Here is a 13,606-nt window from a genome sequence, read left to right as displayed (position 1 = left end):
TAGTTAAAATTAGTAAATATTAAAAATTTAAATTATAAATCATAAGCAGAGAATAGAAAAATGAGAAGTTAGGTAGTGCAAAAGAACTGAGAGGCAGGTCCGGATATTTGGAGGGGACGGCACAGATCCGGGTCAGGATCTGTTCAGCAGTCTTATCACAGTTGGAAAGAAGCTGTTCCCAAATCTGGCCGTACGAGTCTTCAAGCTCCTGAACCTTCTCCTGGAGGGAAGAGGGACGAAAAGTATGTTGGCTGGGTGGGTCGTGTCCTTGATTATCCTGGCAGGACTGCTCTGACAGTGTGCCGTGTAAAGTGAGTCCACGGACGGAAGATTGGTTTGTGTGATGTGCTGCGCCGTGTGCACGATCTTCTGCAGCTTCTTTTGGTCTTGGACAGGACAACTTCCATACCAGGTTGTGATGCACCCTAGAAGAATGCTTTCTACAGTGCATCTATAAAAATTAGTGAGGGTTTTAGGGGACAGGCCAAATTTCTTTAGTTTTCTCAGGAAGTAAAGGTGCTGGTGGGCCTTCTTGACAGTGAACTCTGCTTGGTTGGACCAAGTCAGGTCATTTGTGATAATGACCCCGAGGAACTTAAAGCTTTTGACCTGTTCCACTTGCGCACCACCGATGTAAATTGGGTTGTGCGGTCCGCTACTCCTTATGAAGTCAACAACCAATTCCTTCGTCTTGCTGACGTTGAGGGATAGGTTATTGTCTTCGCACCATGCCACCAGGTTCTTAATTTCCTCTCTGTACTCAAACTCATCATTACCCGAGATACGGCCCACAATTGTTGTGTCATCAGTAAACTTATATATTGAGTTTGATGGAAACTTGGCTACATAGTCATGGGGGCACAATCAGGGGGCTGAGTACACAGCCTTGTGGGGCACTGGTGATCAGAGTGATTGTAGGGGAGAGCTTGTCCCCTATTTTTACAGCCTGGGTCCTGTCTGTGAGGAAGTTGAAGATCCAGCTGCAGATCTGAGTGCTAAGGCCCAGGTTCCAGAGCTTGGGAATCAGTTTATTTGGAATGATGGTATTAAAGGCAGAGCTGTAGTCAATGAAAAGGAGCCTTGCGTATGCATCTTTATTTTCCAGGTGTTCGAAGGAGAAATGTAGGGCCAGAGAGATGGCATCTGCTGTTGACCTGTTGCTCCGGTAGGCGAATTGCAAAGCGTCGAGATTGACCGGTAGGCTGTGGCTGATGTGTGCCATAACCAGTCTCTCGAAGGACTTCATAGCAATTGATGTCAGAGCCACAGGTCGATAGTCATTCAGGCATGCCACCTTGCTCTTCTTCGGCACTGGGATTATCGTTGCCTTCTTTAAACACGAGGGGATCTTAGACTAAAGCAAGGAGACATTGAAGATGTCAGCAAACACTCCAGCTAGCTCGCTTGCACAGGCCCGGAGCACCCGTCCTGGGACGCCATCTGGGCCCATTGCCTTCCTTGGATTTATCTTCAAGAAGGCCCTTCTAACGTCCTCCTCGGTGATGAAGAATCTCGATGCCACTAGGTCCTGTTCAACCGGAGGGAGCGGGACACTCCTGTTCGAGTCTTGCGTAGAATACGTTAAGTTCGTCAGGAAGAGAAGCGCCAGAGTTATTGATATTCCCAGCCTTTTCTTTGCGCCCAGTGATCTCATTTAGATCCTGCCATAGTCTACTGGCATCCCTTTGGCTAGCCTGGGCTTCCAATTTGGCTCGATATTGCCTCTTGGCGCCCTTAATGGCTTGCCAGAGTTCACGCCTGGATTCCGTGTAGCAACTGGTATCCCCGGACCTAAAAGCTGCAGCGCTAGTCTTTAGAGGGGACTTGACCTCATAATTCATCCAAGGTTTCCGGTTAGGGAATACCCGGATCGTCTTGCGAGACACACAGTCCTCCGTGCATTCCCAAATAAAGTCTGTGACAGCTGAGGCATACTCATCGAGGTTAGCTGTCAAGTCCTTGAATACTAACCAGTCCACCGATTCAAAGCAGTCACGGAGGACCTCATCCGTTTCCTCTGTCCAACGCGACGCTACTTTTGACACCGTGACCTCCCGCTTCAGTTTCTGTTTGTAAGCCGGGAGGAGGAGTACGGCTTGATGGTCCGATTTTCTGAAGTGAGATCGTGGGACGGAACGGTAGGCATCCTTGACTGCTGTGTAGCAGTGGTCAACTATATTCGGGCCTCTAGTGGGGCAGGAGGCATGTTGGTATAATTTTGGCAGCGCCTTTCTGAGGTTGGCCTGGTTAAAGTCCCCGGCTGTAATAAGCAAAGCCTCCGGAAACCTGGTCTCAAGTTCACTGATGTTGATATACAGTACGTTCAGAGCACAGTCCACGTCCGCCTGCGGGGGAATGTAGACCGCTGTCAGTATTACTGAGGTGAATTCCCGTGGCAGATAGTAGGGATGACACTTCACCGACAGGTGTTCCAGGTCCGGGCTGCAGGAGCTTGTCAGTGCCACTGTGTCCGAGCACCACCCAGTGTTGATCAGTAGGCAGACACCACCTCCCCTCGTCTTGCCGGAAGACGCCGTGCAGTCCATCTGATGGATCGAAAATCCCTCCCGTCGGATGGCACAGTCGGGGGTGGCAGGGGAGAGCCAGGTCTCAGTGAAACAGAATACACAGCAGTTCTGCATCTCCCTGCAGTAGGTGAGTCTCCCTTTAGGATCATCCACCTTGTTCTCTATGGCTTGCACATTAGCTAGTAGGGTGGTGGGCATAGGGACCCTGAAGCCCCCCAGCTTCAATTTCACCAGCAGCCCAGCTCTTTTCCCACGTTTCCTCGGTAAGTAGTGCATCTTTCCCGGTCTCCATCGATGCAGTGTGTTGTCAGCTCTTTGAGTTTGGTGGTCGCGTCCCGTGGGAATCGATCGGCCGGTCGTGTTGTCAGGCACTCCGGGTCGAGCCGAGTGACAAGGGAGGCTCTGCTGCCACTTCCAGCTGCCGGGGGCCCGGGCTGTCGATTGGGTCGGGCCCCGAAGCCGACACTTAATCCCGGATGGCCGGGCTCCTGGCTGAAAGAAGTCTGTAAACCGAGTCACGGTTGCGGAGGCCTCCGCTCCAGCCGAGCCTCGGGCTGGATTTCCGAGGTCGGCGGCGGAGGCCTCACTTCCAGCAGCTGTGGATGGCCACCAACAGGGCTTTACGATGGTCACTCCAGGGAAGCGTCTGGGGCACCTTGAGATCTCCGCCGTCACTTCTGTGTGGTCGTCTGCTCCGTAGAGGTGCTGGTCGGAATGGGCCGTGTTGCCAAGTGCTCTGGCACAGTAGCAGACCGCGGGTCTCTGGGAACATGGTGGGCCTCGCTGGTCGGGTCCAGGTGCGGTCCGGAGTTTAAGAAGCAGTTCTGGCGCGGTGGTCTCCAGCTGGGTCAGTAGCTTCGCCAGGGTGTTGTTGATCTTTATCTTGCTAAATTGGAGGTTTAGAAGGGTTTCTCAGGTATAGGATAGTGGAGAGGGCAGTTTGATAGGGAGAGCTCGCGCAAAGTCGCCAGTTACTGGCGCCATCTTCAGCCAAAGTGCAGAAGACAAACTGTGCAAATACAAAAAGAGAGAAATAATAATAATAAATAAGGAATAGACGTCGAGACATGAGATAAAGAGTCCTTGAAAGTGAGTCCATGGGTTGTGGGAGCATTTGAATGATGGGGCAAGTGAAGTTGAGTGAAGTTGTGCCCTGACGTTCAAGTGCCTGGTGGTTGAGGAGGAGGTCTGCAAATTGCCTAATATAATTCGTATGTACAATCTGAGGGAACTTCGTATCCATCCTAAAATTCCCTCTGTATCAGTGTTTGAATTAACATTTTTTCCAGTTTTACCTTTAGTCTTGCCGAGCAACAATCACTGACCAATCTCTGGTCTGTCTTGATTAAAAAGCACTGTAAAATTGTAGTTAACTTAAGCTCTATCAGATTTGGCATAGTATTGCAATTTTCAAAAATACATAGGCTGTGAAGCAATGTCAAAATACTGCACTTGAGAACCTGTACTCAATTTTGGCATTTTTTTTTCCCTTTCTAGATTACAGAGAATATGACTGGTTGACATCATTTTTGTGATGGAGCTCTCAGCTTGGTGCCTACGCGAGGTCACACAGAAGTCATTGTGATGAAAGATTGTACAAAGTTGGCAAAAGCATAATTTTATAAGATAAGAGATGATCACAGCAGGTTAAATTATGTAAACTGGAGTAATCTGTTGTTGACATGCAAATATTTGTCAACTACAATGAATTTGTTAAATTCTGTTTAAAATGTATTGCTTCAATGGATTTTTTTTGGAAATTTGTGTTTTTGAAAAAAATAAGAATGGTCTTTCAAGCACTAACCTCTTGCAGAGGGTGTTACTAAAACTGATACAATGCATTTTAACTTTCATTACTTGTCTGGAAATGCTTGTTTGCATTTGACCTTAACTCTGATACTGTAATTGTTCTGTGTGTGTGTGTGTAGCTTTTTTGCCTTATAAAACTAAAAAAAAATTTCTATTCAAGGCATGTCATGACAGTACAAATACAGATTATACTGAAGCTCGTCCTTTATGAGATTTTTTATTGTACTAGGCATCAGCTAAATCATAATTGGAATGCAAGTATGGTATATTTACAAAGAAAAGTGATTTATTGTTGTCTTTCCCTTCAGAATTATAAACAGTGCTGTCGCAGTCTGCTGATAATAAGCAATTCTAAAATTAAACCTAATGATTTGTGCTATTCTGAAATGATAGTTGGTAATGCAATGATTTACAATTTCTGAATTATTTTTATTAAGTGGTATGGCATTTTATTAAAAGTTTCAGTATATCAACATGTAGTTTTGTCCCTAAACAAATTAATCAGCATGTTAAAGTTTGTGCATGTTAGATATTTTAAGTATTATCTGTGCATAGATACCCAACCTATCCATAAATTTTGTTTCAATTTTTCTAATAATTGAAGCACTTTTGTTCTTACAAAATACAGTACAAGCCATGTGTTTTAATAACACAGGTAAATGTTACAGTAGCTATTGAAAATGCACACCATATATAAATAAATATTTCAAATTACTGAATGTATACTTGGTGATTTATTTATTTATTTATTTATTATTTGTGTTAATACAGCATGGAATAGACACTTACAGCTCTTCGAGCCATGTTGCCCAGCAGTTCCCGATGTAACCCTGGCCCAATCACGAGACAATTTACAATGACCAACTAACAGATCTTTGGCCTGTAGGAGCACCTGGAGCAAACCCACACAGTTACAGGGCAAACATGCAACCTCTTTACAGGCAGTGGCGGGAATTAAACCCATGTCACCTGAAAGGTAAAGCATTGTGCTAACCACTACACTACCGTGCCGCCCTGTAGAGCAAATATAAAAGTGGCTTTTGGAGTTGCCTTTTGTTTATTTCTGTCCCTACGTCTTGTTCTTGTTACATACACCTGTTAGGGTACATTCTCCGGTTACCTTATAAGGTAACCGTAGCCTTCAGCCAGGAGCAGATATCATCAGATGGTCCCCAAACTTCAGAGTGTTTCGACCCTTAACCACGACACTCTCCAGTTGGTGGGCCGGCAGTGGTGGCCAAATCACTGTCCATCTGCTCCTGGCTTCCAGCTTCCCTCCTCTGGCCTACTCCAAATCCAACAAGAGGCTCGTCCTGCCTCTTCCCCCCATCCTACAAGCTGCTTGCTTTTTGCTCCTTTCGTCCACGCCCAGATCTGACAACAACCACCATGCTGATCTGGCTGGGAAACCTCTGCAGCCCATCTCCACAGGGAACAACCATGTCTGCCTTCTCTTGTCTTTACACTCCTGCACTAAGGGTGGTACTTCAAGGCCTTTCTCTCGTGGGCCTCTTCCCATCCCTCCTCCCACGGCACAGTCACCTCAACCAGAGTTATTTTCTTGTCTTCGGTTGACCACAGTACAATGTCCGAGGGCTGTGTGCACCACATTCAGGAACTGCAACCTCCTTCCCACATCGACCCTCATCTCCCAGGACCTGACCGTTAGCAACAGATTGGGCTTTGGTTGTTTGGTTATGAAAGGCCTAGCTCCCTCTTTTTGATGAAGGTGATGGCCTTCCTCAAATCTGTGCCAGCCGTCCCCTTCTTGCATCTCTCCCGCTCTAGTGTGTCAGCAAGAGCCAGAAGCGCCGTATCATGGCGCCACCTATACCGTCCTTGAGTTAGAGCTGTTGTACACCTGGACAGCATATGAGCCAGTGTCCCCTTTTGACCACAGAACTTACAGTTCGGGTCCTCTCTCATCCCCCATGTGTACAGATGTAATGGTGATGGAAGGGTGTCATACACGGATCGCAAAAGGAAGGAAATACAGAAGGACTCCAGTCTCCATAACTCTGCCCATGAGATCTTGCGCTTAGGCAGATTCCATTTTGTCCAGGCACCCTGGAACCCTTGTTCCACTGCCTTTGATATCCACTTCTCTTCCTCACAGATCTGTACTTCCATAAATGAAGCAATTAAAATTGAATTGTGCTAATATTACAAAAATTTGCACGCAAAGTGAACTAAATTTCATTAAATATATCTTCACTCAAGATGTCTGCAGCAGTATTCACGTAATAAAAGAAATTTTGAAAGTATTAAATAAGTGATTAAATATATTTGAATGTTATATTCCCATTCGGGATCTGCCTTGCAGAATTTTTCACAGAATTGTAGATTTTTTTGCTCAAAACAGAATTATATTTAAAGATTTAAATTTTTTATGCATATTCTTATGTTCTCTTCAGCTGCCTTGAGTTATGCTGCATCTTTAGTTCTAACCCTGTGGTTTTTTGTATCAACTCCAAGCAAAGATATTAAACTGCAGCTCCACGTGGACACTCTTTCACAGACAAGGGCACAATTAAAAACACTTAATGAAAATAATGCAATTTACTTAAATCCTGGCAATATTAATTAAGCATCAATTCTCCAGTGCAACACTCTTACCCATTACTTATCTTGCTATTTGTTGATCCTGAAGTTGCCAACAATTAATACAATCAATTAAAAAAAGATGAGTGGAAATTAAATTGAACTTGTAGGTTCAAATTACACACTATCAAAGTATGTATACTATATGTATACTATTGGACCAAGAACTCTGAGGCAGCGAGAGTGGAATTGCCCCAGTGCAATGGCTTTTTCACTATAAAACTCATCCCGCACAGGTTGTCATCGTCAGAAATGATGGACAACGAACACACACACTATATAAAACCTTGTTGAGATTCATCTCCTTGTGGGCAGTCACAAAACAGAAACCCAATAGAACCTATTAAAAAAGAAGACCTTCAAACACCTAATGTGGAAAAAAAGAGCAAATCATGCAAACAATAAAAGTAAGCAAATAATATTCAGAACTAAAGTTCTCGAAAATGAGTTTACAGCCATGAAGCCAGTCATCGTAGCTGGCCCAGGAGCCCATTCGTTGCAGGCCACAGCATCTGCTCAGTGTAAAGATGAGGAAATCTTGCCGGGCAGCAAGCTGAACTCCAGCCAATCTTTTGCCTCCAGCCCTGACACTCCCGACTTTTCCGATCTGGCCTGGGGCTTAAATCAGCAAAACACTGGCTTGTTCCTCGCTCTTGGACCTGGGTCCTGTCACTTCGTTAAGCTCTTGGGCCTAGGCCCCACTGCCTTGAATTGGGCTGTACCCAACTGTTCCAAATTGACCCATCGCTTAAATCAGTCTAATATTGGCTTGTTCCTCACTCCACCACCTTAACTCTGCCTTTCCTTGGATCTGCCGCTTTGAATCAGCTCCAGGTCTGTTCCAAAAATGACCAAACATTGGCCCAGACTCAGTCATCTTGATTCAGCCTTTACATGCCACGGTGCAACCATCCTGCACCTTTGAGACTTCACCTTTGACACCACAAAAATGCCAGGTTGTACAGGTGGTTCTGAACAGGAAGTTACAGGTTATTGATTGCAGTAATCATTGTCCAGAAAAAGTGTGATTAATAAAGTAGTTTTGTTTGCTGCCAGTAAGTCATTGATGTATTTCACCAACGCCATTTTAAACACTCCCTCACATGTTGACCTTTTCCAACAATAAGGACACTTTCAAGTGTGAAGCTTTATTTGTGAAGGTTAGCCTTATTTGGATCTGATTTCCTACTTTTCTACTAGACAGGATTTACATAGAAACATAGAAACATAGAAAATAGGTGCAGGAGTAGGCCATTCGGCCCTTCGAGCCTGCACCGCCATTTATTATGATCATGGCTGATCATCCAACTCAGAACCCAGCCTTCCCTCCATACCCCCTGACCCCTGTAGCCACAAGGGCCATATCTAACTTCCTTTTAAACATAGCTAATGAACTGGCCTCAACAGTTTGCTGTGGCAGAGAATTCCACAGATTCACCACTCTCTGTGTGAAGAAGTTTTTCCTAACCTCGGTCCTAAAAGGCTTCCCCTCTATCCTCAAACTGTGACCCCTCGTTCTAGACCTCCCCAACATCGGGAACAATCTTCCTGCATCTAGCCTGTCCAATCCCTTTAGGATCTTATACGTTTACTTAATGTAATTTTAGTGGTGGGGATCACCGTGGAGTGAGCTTACCGATATTGTTGCAATATCATGAAAATAACTTAGGGAGTAAGTGGCAGCGAAGGTTAAGTAACTTGTACAAAAGCCTTGGAAATAATGACTAACAATTTCCCTGATAGTTCTGACAATAATGCTCAAGAAGTAATGTGCACCTTAATATCAGTCTTTAAAGAAGGCAGTAGCATCAGCTTTCTCAGTGGTAAATGCAGATCCCAGTTTGCAGTCCTCTACTATCTGCCTTGTTTCTATTTTTTCCATCTTTGTCTGCCAGCTGTGCTTTCAGTTGCCCACGTTCTGAAATTCCTGCTCTATACCACACAGCCACTCTAGTTTTCTTTCTCTTTTCTAAGATGTTCCCCAAAAATTCTCAGGTTGACCAAATTCTTGATCACTTTGCCCAAGTAACCCATTTTTAAATGGCTTGTGTAAAGTTTTAATAACTGTCCTGTGCATCACATTGAGGCATTTTACTTTGCAAATTCCTGTAAGTTCCCCTAACTTGAGAAATTTAGAAGTCATGCGGGTGCAGTTGAATCCAAACATCCCAAACAAAGGATAGGAGTGCTTGGATTTGATTGGTTGTTGTTAGTTTGAGTTTTAATTTTGTACTTGGAATCCAAGAAAAAAATGCAGATTACTGAGGTGAAAAGACTTTCTAAGATTTGAGAATAGGTTTGTAGGGTAGATTTACTTAGTGTTTTAAAGATCTGACAATAAAGTAGGGTGTTTGACATAATCTTTTTATAGTCATTTTGGTTCTGATTTCATTGGAGTGTGACCTAGTAGAGATTTGTATGATTAAAACTGCTGTTTCCAGATTTGCTAGTAGTGGAAGCTGAACATGACACCACATAACAGGGCATGTGGGACTACTGTAATGATAGACTAGAACTGAGGTTAGAAATGGGGTTTATTGAAGGAAACTCGGACTCGATTATGGGGAATAGGAAAGGAAGATTGTTTTAACACTGCAGTTTGCTGTCTTGCTGTAACCTGGATGTGAAGAAATGTAATTCTTTGTTTCACGACCTCCCATCTTAATCCCATAATGATCATTACCACCTTGTGTTGTTACTCCCTACATGCATCAATCAAGAAGGGATCACTAGCCAGCAAATAGCTCAGACCTTACAATATCTTTGGTACTTTAAATGGTTGCAAGCTCTCCCACTAAATGGGAAGACAAAATTTTATTGGAAAATTAGTTTCTGTGTTCATAGCATTTGGCCTATCTGAATGTATAAATATGACCTTGTGTTCATACAATATATCGCTTAAGCTGTAATGTCCGAAGTTGCTTATTCTGAAATTCTTTCAAGACCAAAGCTTATATTTAATTGATCTCAAGATATCCTTACCAGATCCAAAATATTTAAATGAATGCATCCTTTTGTAATGATATGCACATTTGCTAGGTATTATTAGCCAAGGTTTTTGTTTCTGATTACATCTCTGTGGAGCCGGCATATTAAAGATACTGTTCAATGCAAGTCATTCTCATCAACTTTCTAACTGCTCCAATCCACCAGCAGCTAGCCTCATTCATGCATCTGGAAGCAGTTACCAGTTTTCTGATGGCTGGTCTGATAAGAATATTGAATCAACCTTGAATGCAGCATAATGGTTTATAAAATGGTTGATGATTGTACTGACATATCTTATAAAGGTTTGTAATTTTTTAAACAAATATGGACTGTGGCTGACTGTTAATCCTTGGCAGGTGGAGCTGATATTGGCGAAGAAATCAAAACACCTGGTGCTACAAAATGATAGCGTTGTTCGAGAAAATCAAACCAGGTTGTTTATATCTTCTATATCTTAGTAGCAAAAAATGGACAGCCTTTCATCCTTGTCCTCCTTGTCATTATTGACTGAATGTAAGTTTGACAAATGTCCATCTTCTGCCTGGTATTTCAACAGAATGTTTAGTTTCCATTATGTTTATTGCATTAAAGTTTAAATATTATAAACCACAACAAATAGGTAAGTATTTAATAAAGAATGTGTGCCATTTGCAAATGTTTGAAATGTTACAGATTGCACTAGAGCAGGGGTTCCCAGCCTGGGATACATGGACCCCTTGCTGAATGGTATTGATCCATGGCCTGAAAAAGGGTTGGGAACCCCTGCTCTGGAGTTATTACTAAGGATTTAATATCTACAGTATAATAGATTTTTGTTGAGTATATATATTTGTCATCATTTTGAGCATTCTTTCTTGGGGGAGAAGGGAGCATTAATGAAATGTTCCCCTTTTGTTTATTTATCAGCTTTGGAGAAGGCTGGCTCAGAACGAGGTCTGATGCATGTAAGTATGGGACAATTTATATGAGATGGTTATGTAAAAGCAAATGTGACAGAAAGTCTAAACCTACCAAGCATAAAATACAGCTACAAATTCAGAGTTCAAATTTATAGAAGTGCATGGGATAAAACTGTTTTAATTAGATTGTTTTTTAAATAATTAATGTTCCTTTAATAAAAACACTTACTTCCTGAACAAATTTAATAGTAAAGTCTATCATTACCATCATGATTAAATCAGACAAGGCTGTTGTAGAATTCCACTGTCAAATGTTAGACTGGCATTTACCTTGACACCAAAATAAATATTGGGCGCTGGTAGTTTGTAAAAGTTCATTAACTATGGGACAGCCTAGATTTAGTTTTCGCTCTCTGCAATCTAAGTTGAACAGGTCACTTCCCAAATCTTGAAAAGTGGATGTAACTAAATTCACTGTACATTGATGTATTGATATTGCTTTTATTATTTCTTACCTTGGAGCTGATGCTGTGAGGTTTACCTAATTATTTGGAAAGCTCAGAGAAGCTGGTATTGTTAGTATACCACAATGATGAAAGAGAGAAATAGTAAAATTATTTTAAAATTATCTGGATTTTAAATTAAGTGAGTAGAGGAAAGTGGTGTTCTCAGACAAAAGTCATATTTATAGGTTTAAGATTATGGTCAAACATAATCCTGGGAGTGGGAGCTGTTGGTCTCCCCTCTCGTGGCAGGAGCAATATCTTCCCCTCACTAGTGAGAGAGAGAGAGCCTGTCCGAGATGTCAAAGTGTTGGGATGGACAGTAGTTTTTGATGGACTCTAGATCATGGTCTCTGGGGGCTTTGCTACTGCTTTCATGGTGGGTGGTGGGGGGTTGATGCTTTTGCCTTTGCTTGTGCATGGGAGGGGGAGGAGGTCTTTGGGGTTCTAATGTTTTCTGTCATTCATCCTTTGGGTTTTTTCTTCTGTTTCTTGAATGTCTGTGATAGAATAAGGATCTTAGGTTGCACTGTGTACATTCTCTGATAATAAATTGAACTATTGAACATTCAAATGGGGTGTGTGGTAGAATGCAGAAGTAAGTTATTAAGATCCTGGTGGAAGTCGATTCCACAGTCATTTTCAAAAGAGAACTGTTAAACAAATGGAAAGAAAATTGCCAGGTAATTGAGGAAAAAGTAGCAAAATTTTGTTGAGATCTTTTTACTACAAAAGTTTATTCAATGACATGACCAACACAGCAATGAACTATACGATCATCATCAGCATCATTATGTGCTGTGTCGTAAGACATGGGCAATCACGGTCTTCGACCAGGATTGTTCTTGGCAAATTTTTCTACAGGAAATTTTTCATTGCATTCTTCTGGGCAGTGTCTTTATCAATACTCTTTAGCCTGGCCTCAGTGATTGCTTAACCAGGACCTGTGATAGGCACCAACTACTTGTATGACTATTGACCACCTGTTCCCATGGTTCCATGTGACCCTGATCGGGGGGCGGGGGGGGCGGGGAAGGTCGCGTGAATATGTTAATCAGGTCTTAATAAACTATTTGTTTCAAATTAAAACACAATTTATACTATCTACTTCTCACTTGAGACCCTGAGGGGCCCACCATTCACAGAAATGCCCATTGTGCCCAATAATGCCACATGTTCTTTCTCCAAGAACCCCTGAGCACAGATGATTGCCTGTCCCTGGAAGAGGGAAGTTGGTTTGGGTAGAGTCCTTGACTGCTTGCTGCCAGGACCCTGAATGGCCACCTTGGCGAGGCCCTGACCAGGAGATCCCCCAAGTGGCCCTCTCCTCTCTCTACTAGGTGACTGTTAGTTTAGATGTTTCAAAGAGCGAGCATGGGTACAATGGGTCAGGTGATGACCACCTGTGTGGTATGACTCAGGACATTGGTGTTTTTTTGCTTCAAATTTTGGGTTTCACAGAAGAAAAAGGCTAAGGTTGAGGCTGGCGCTCTCATGTCAATGCTACAATGATGCACAGAGGTCATAGTGAGGCCAAATACTCATGAAACTCATTTGACATCACTTGCACAGTATACTACAGTAGGTGTGAGGACAAAGGATGTTGCAGGCCTCAAGCCTGAAACAAGACTTAACTTGAGAGCTCTTCAATGTCAGCTAAAACGATCTTACTTGCAGAATCCATCTTCATCCCTGCAGGTTCCTTTCAAGAAGACCATGTTTATTTATTTATTTAGAGATACAGGTCCTTCTGGCCCAACGAGCCCGCGCCGCCTAATTACACCCGTGTGGCCAATTAACCTACTAAGCCTATAGTTTTGGAATGTGGGAGGAATCTGGAGCACCCAGAGGAATCCCACGTAGTCATTGGGAGAACATACAAACTCCTACAGACAGTGGCGGGAATTGAACCCGGATCGCTAGCACTATAACATGGTGTGCTAACCGCTATACTACCAAGCCATCCCTCCATCAGCACCTCACATTATTATTACCAATATCCAAAGGCTTCCACCCTGTTGTCTTCTCAAAACCTTCCATGCCCTAGCCTGACCCCTAACTCCCATCACAAACCTAATTGTTCCCACATCTGACTCTCTCATCAACAACCCACAAAGAGGGCTTCAATCCCTTCTTTCTCAAGATCTTGATTCTGCCTTTGACAACAGCAACCCTCTCCCCCCTATCTTCCTTTCCAAGCTCTACAATCTGCTCCTTGATCTTACCCTGCTTAGCAAGCGGTTGTTGAGGAAGTTCTTTTGAGAACAAAGCCCTGACC

The 13,606-nt window shown here is 43.2% G+C and overlaps 1 protein-coding gene across 1 annotated transcript in view; it reads left to right on the top strand.

Moving 5' to 3' along the window:
* The window catches only part of mzt1 (mitotic spindle organizing protein 1), a 33,526-nt gene extending 28,483 nt beyond the window's left edge, over positions 1–5,043 (top strand). The window contains exon 3 of the mRNA XM_063047511.1: positions 4,026–5,043. Coding sequence (XP_062903581.1) covers positions 4,026–4,049 — 24 coding nt within the window. The 3' untranslated portion in view covers positions 4,050–5,043. The remainder of the gene's footprint in view (positions 1–4,025) is intronic.
* The last annotated feature ends 8,563 nt before the right edge of the window (positions 5,044–13,606 follow it).

The sequence above is a fragment of the Mobula hypostoma genome, chromosome 5, assembly GCF_963921235.1.
Source record: "Mobula hypostoma chromosome 5, sMobHyp1.1, whole genome shotgun sequence".
Lineage (NCBI taxonomy): Eukaryota > Metazoa > Chordata > Chondrichthyes > Myliobatiformes > Myliobatidae > Mobula > Mobula hypostoma.
The sequence above is the reverse complement of the archived record's forward strand: the minus strand, read 5'-3'. Positions and strand labels throughout refer to the sequence as shown.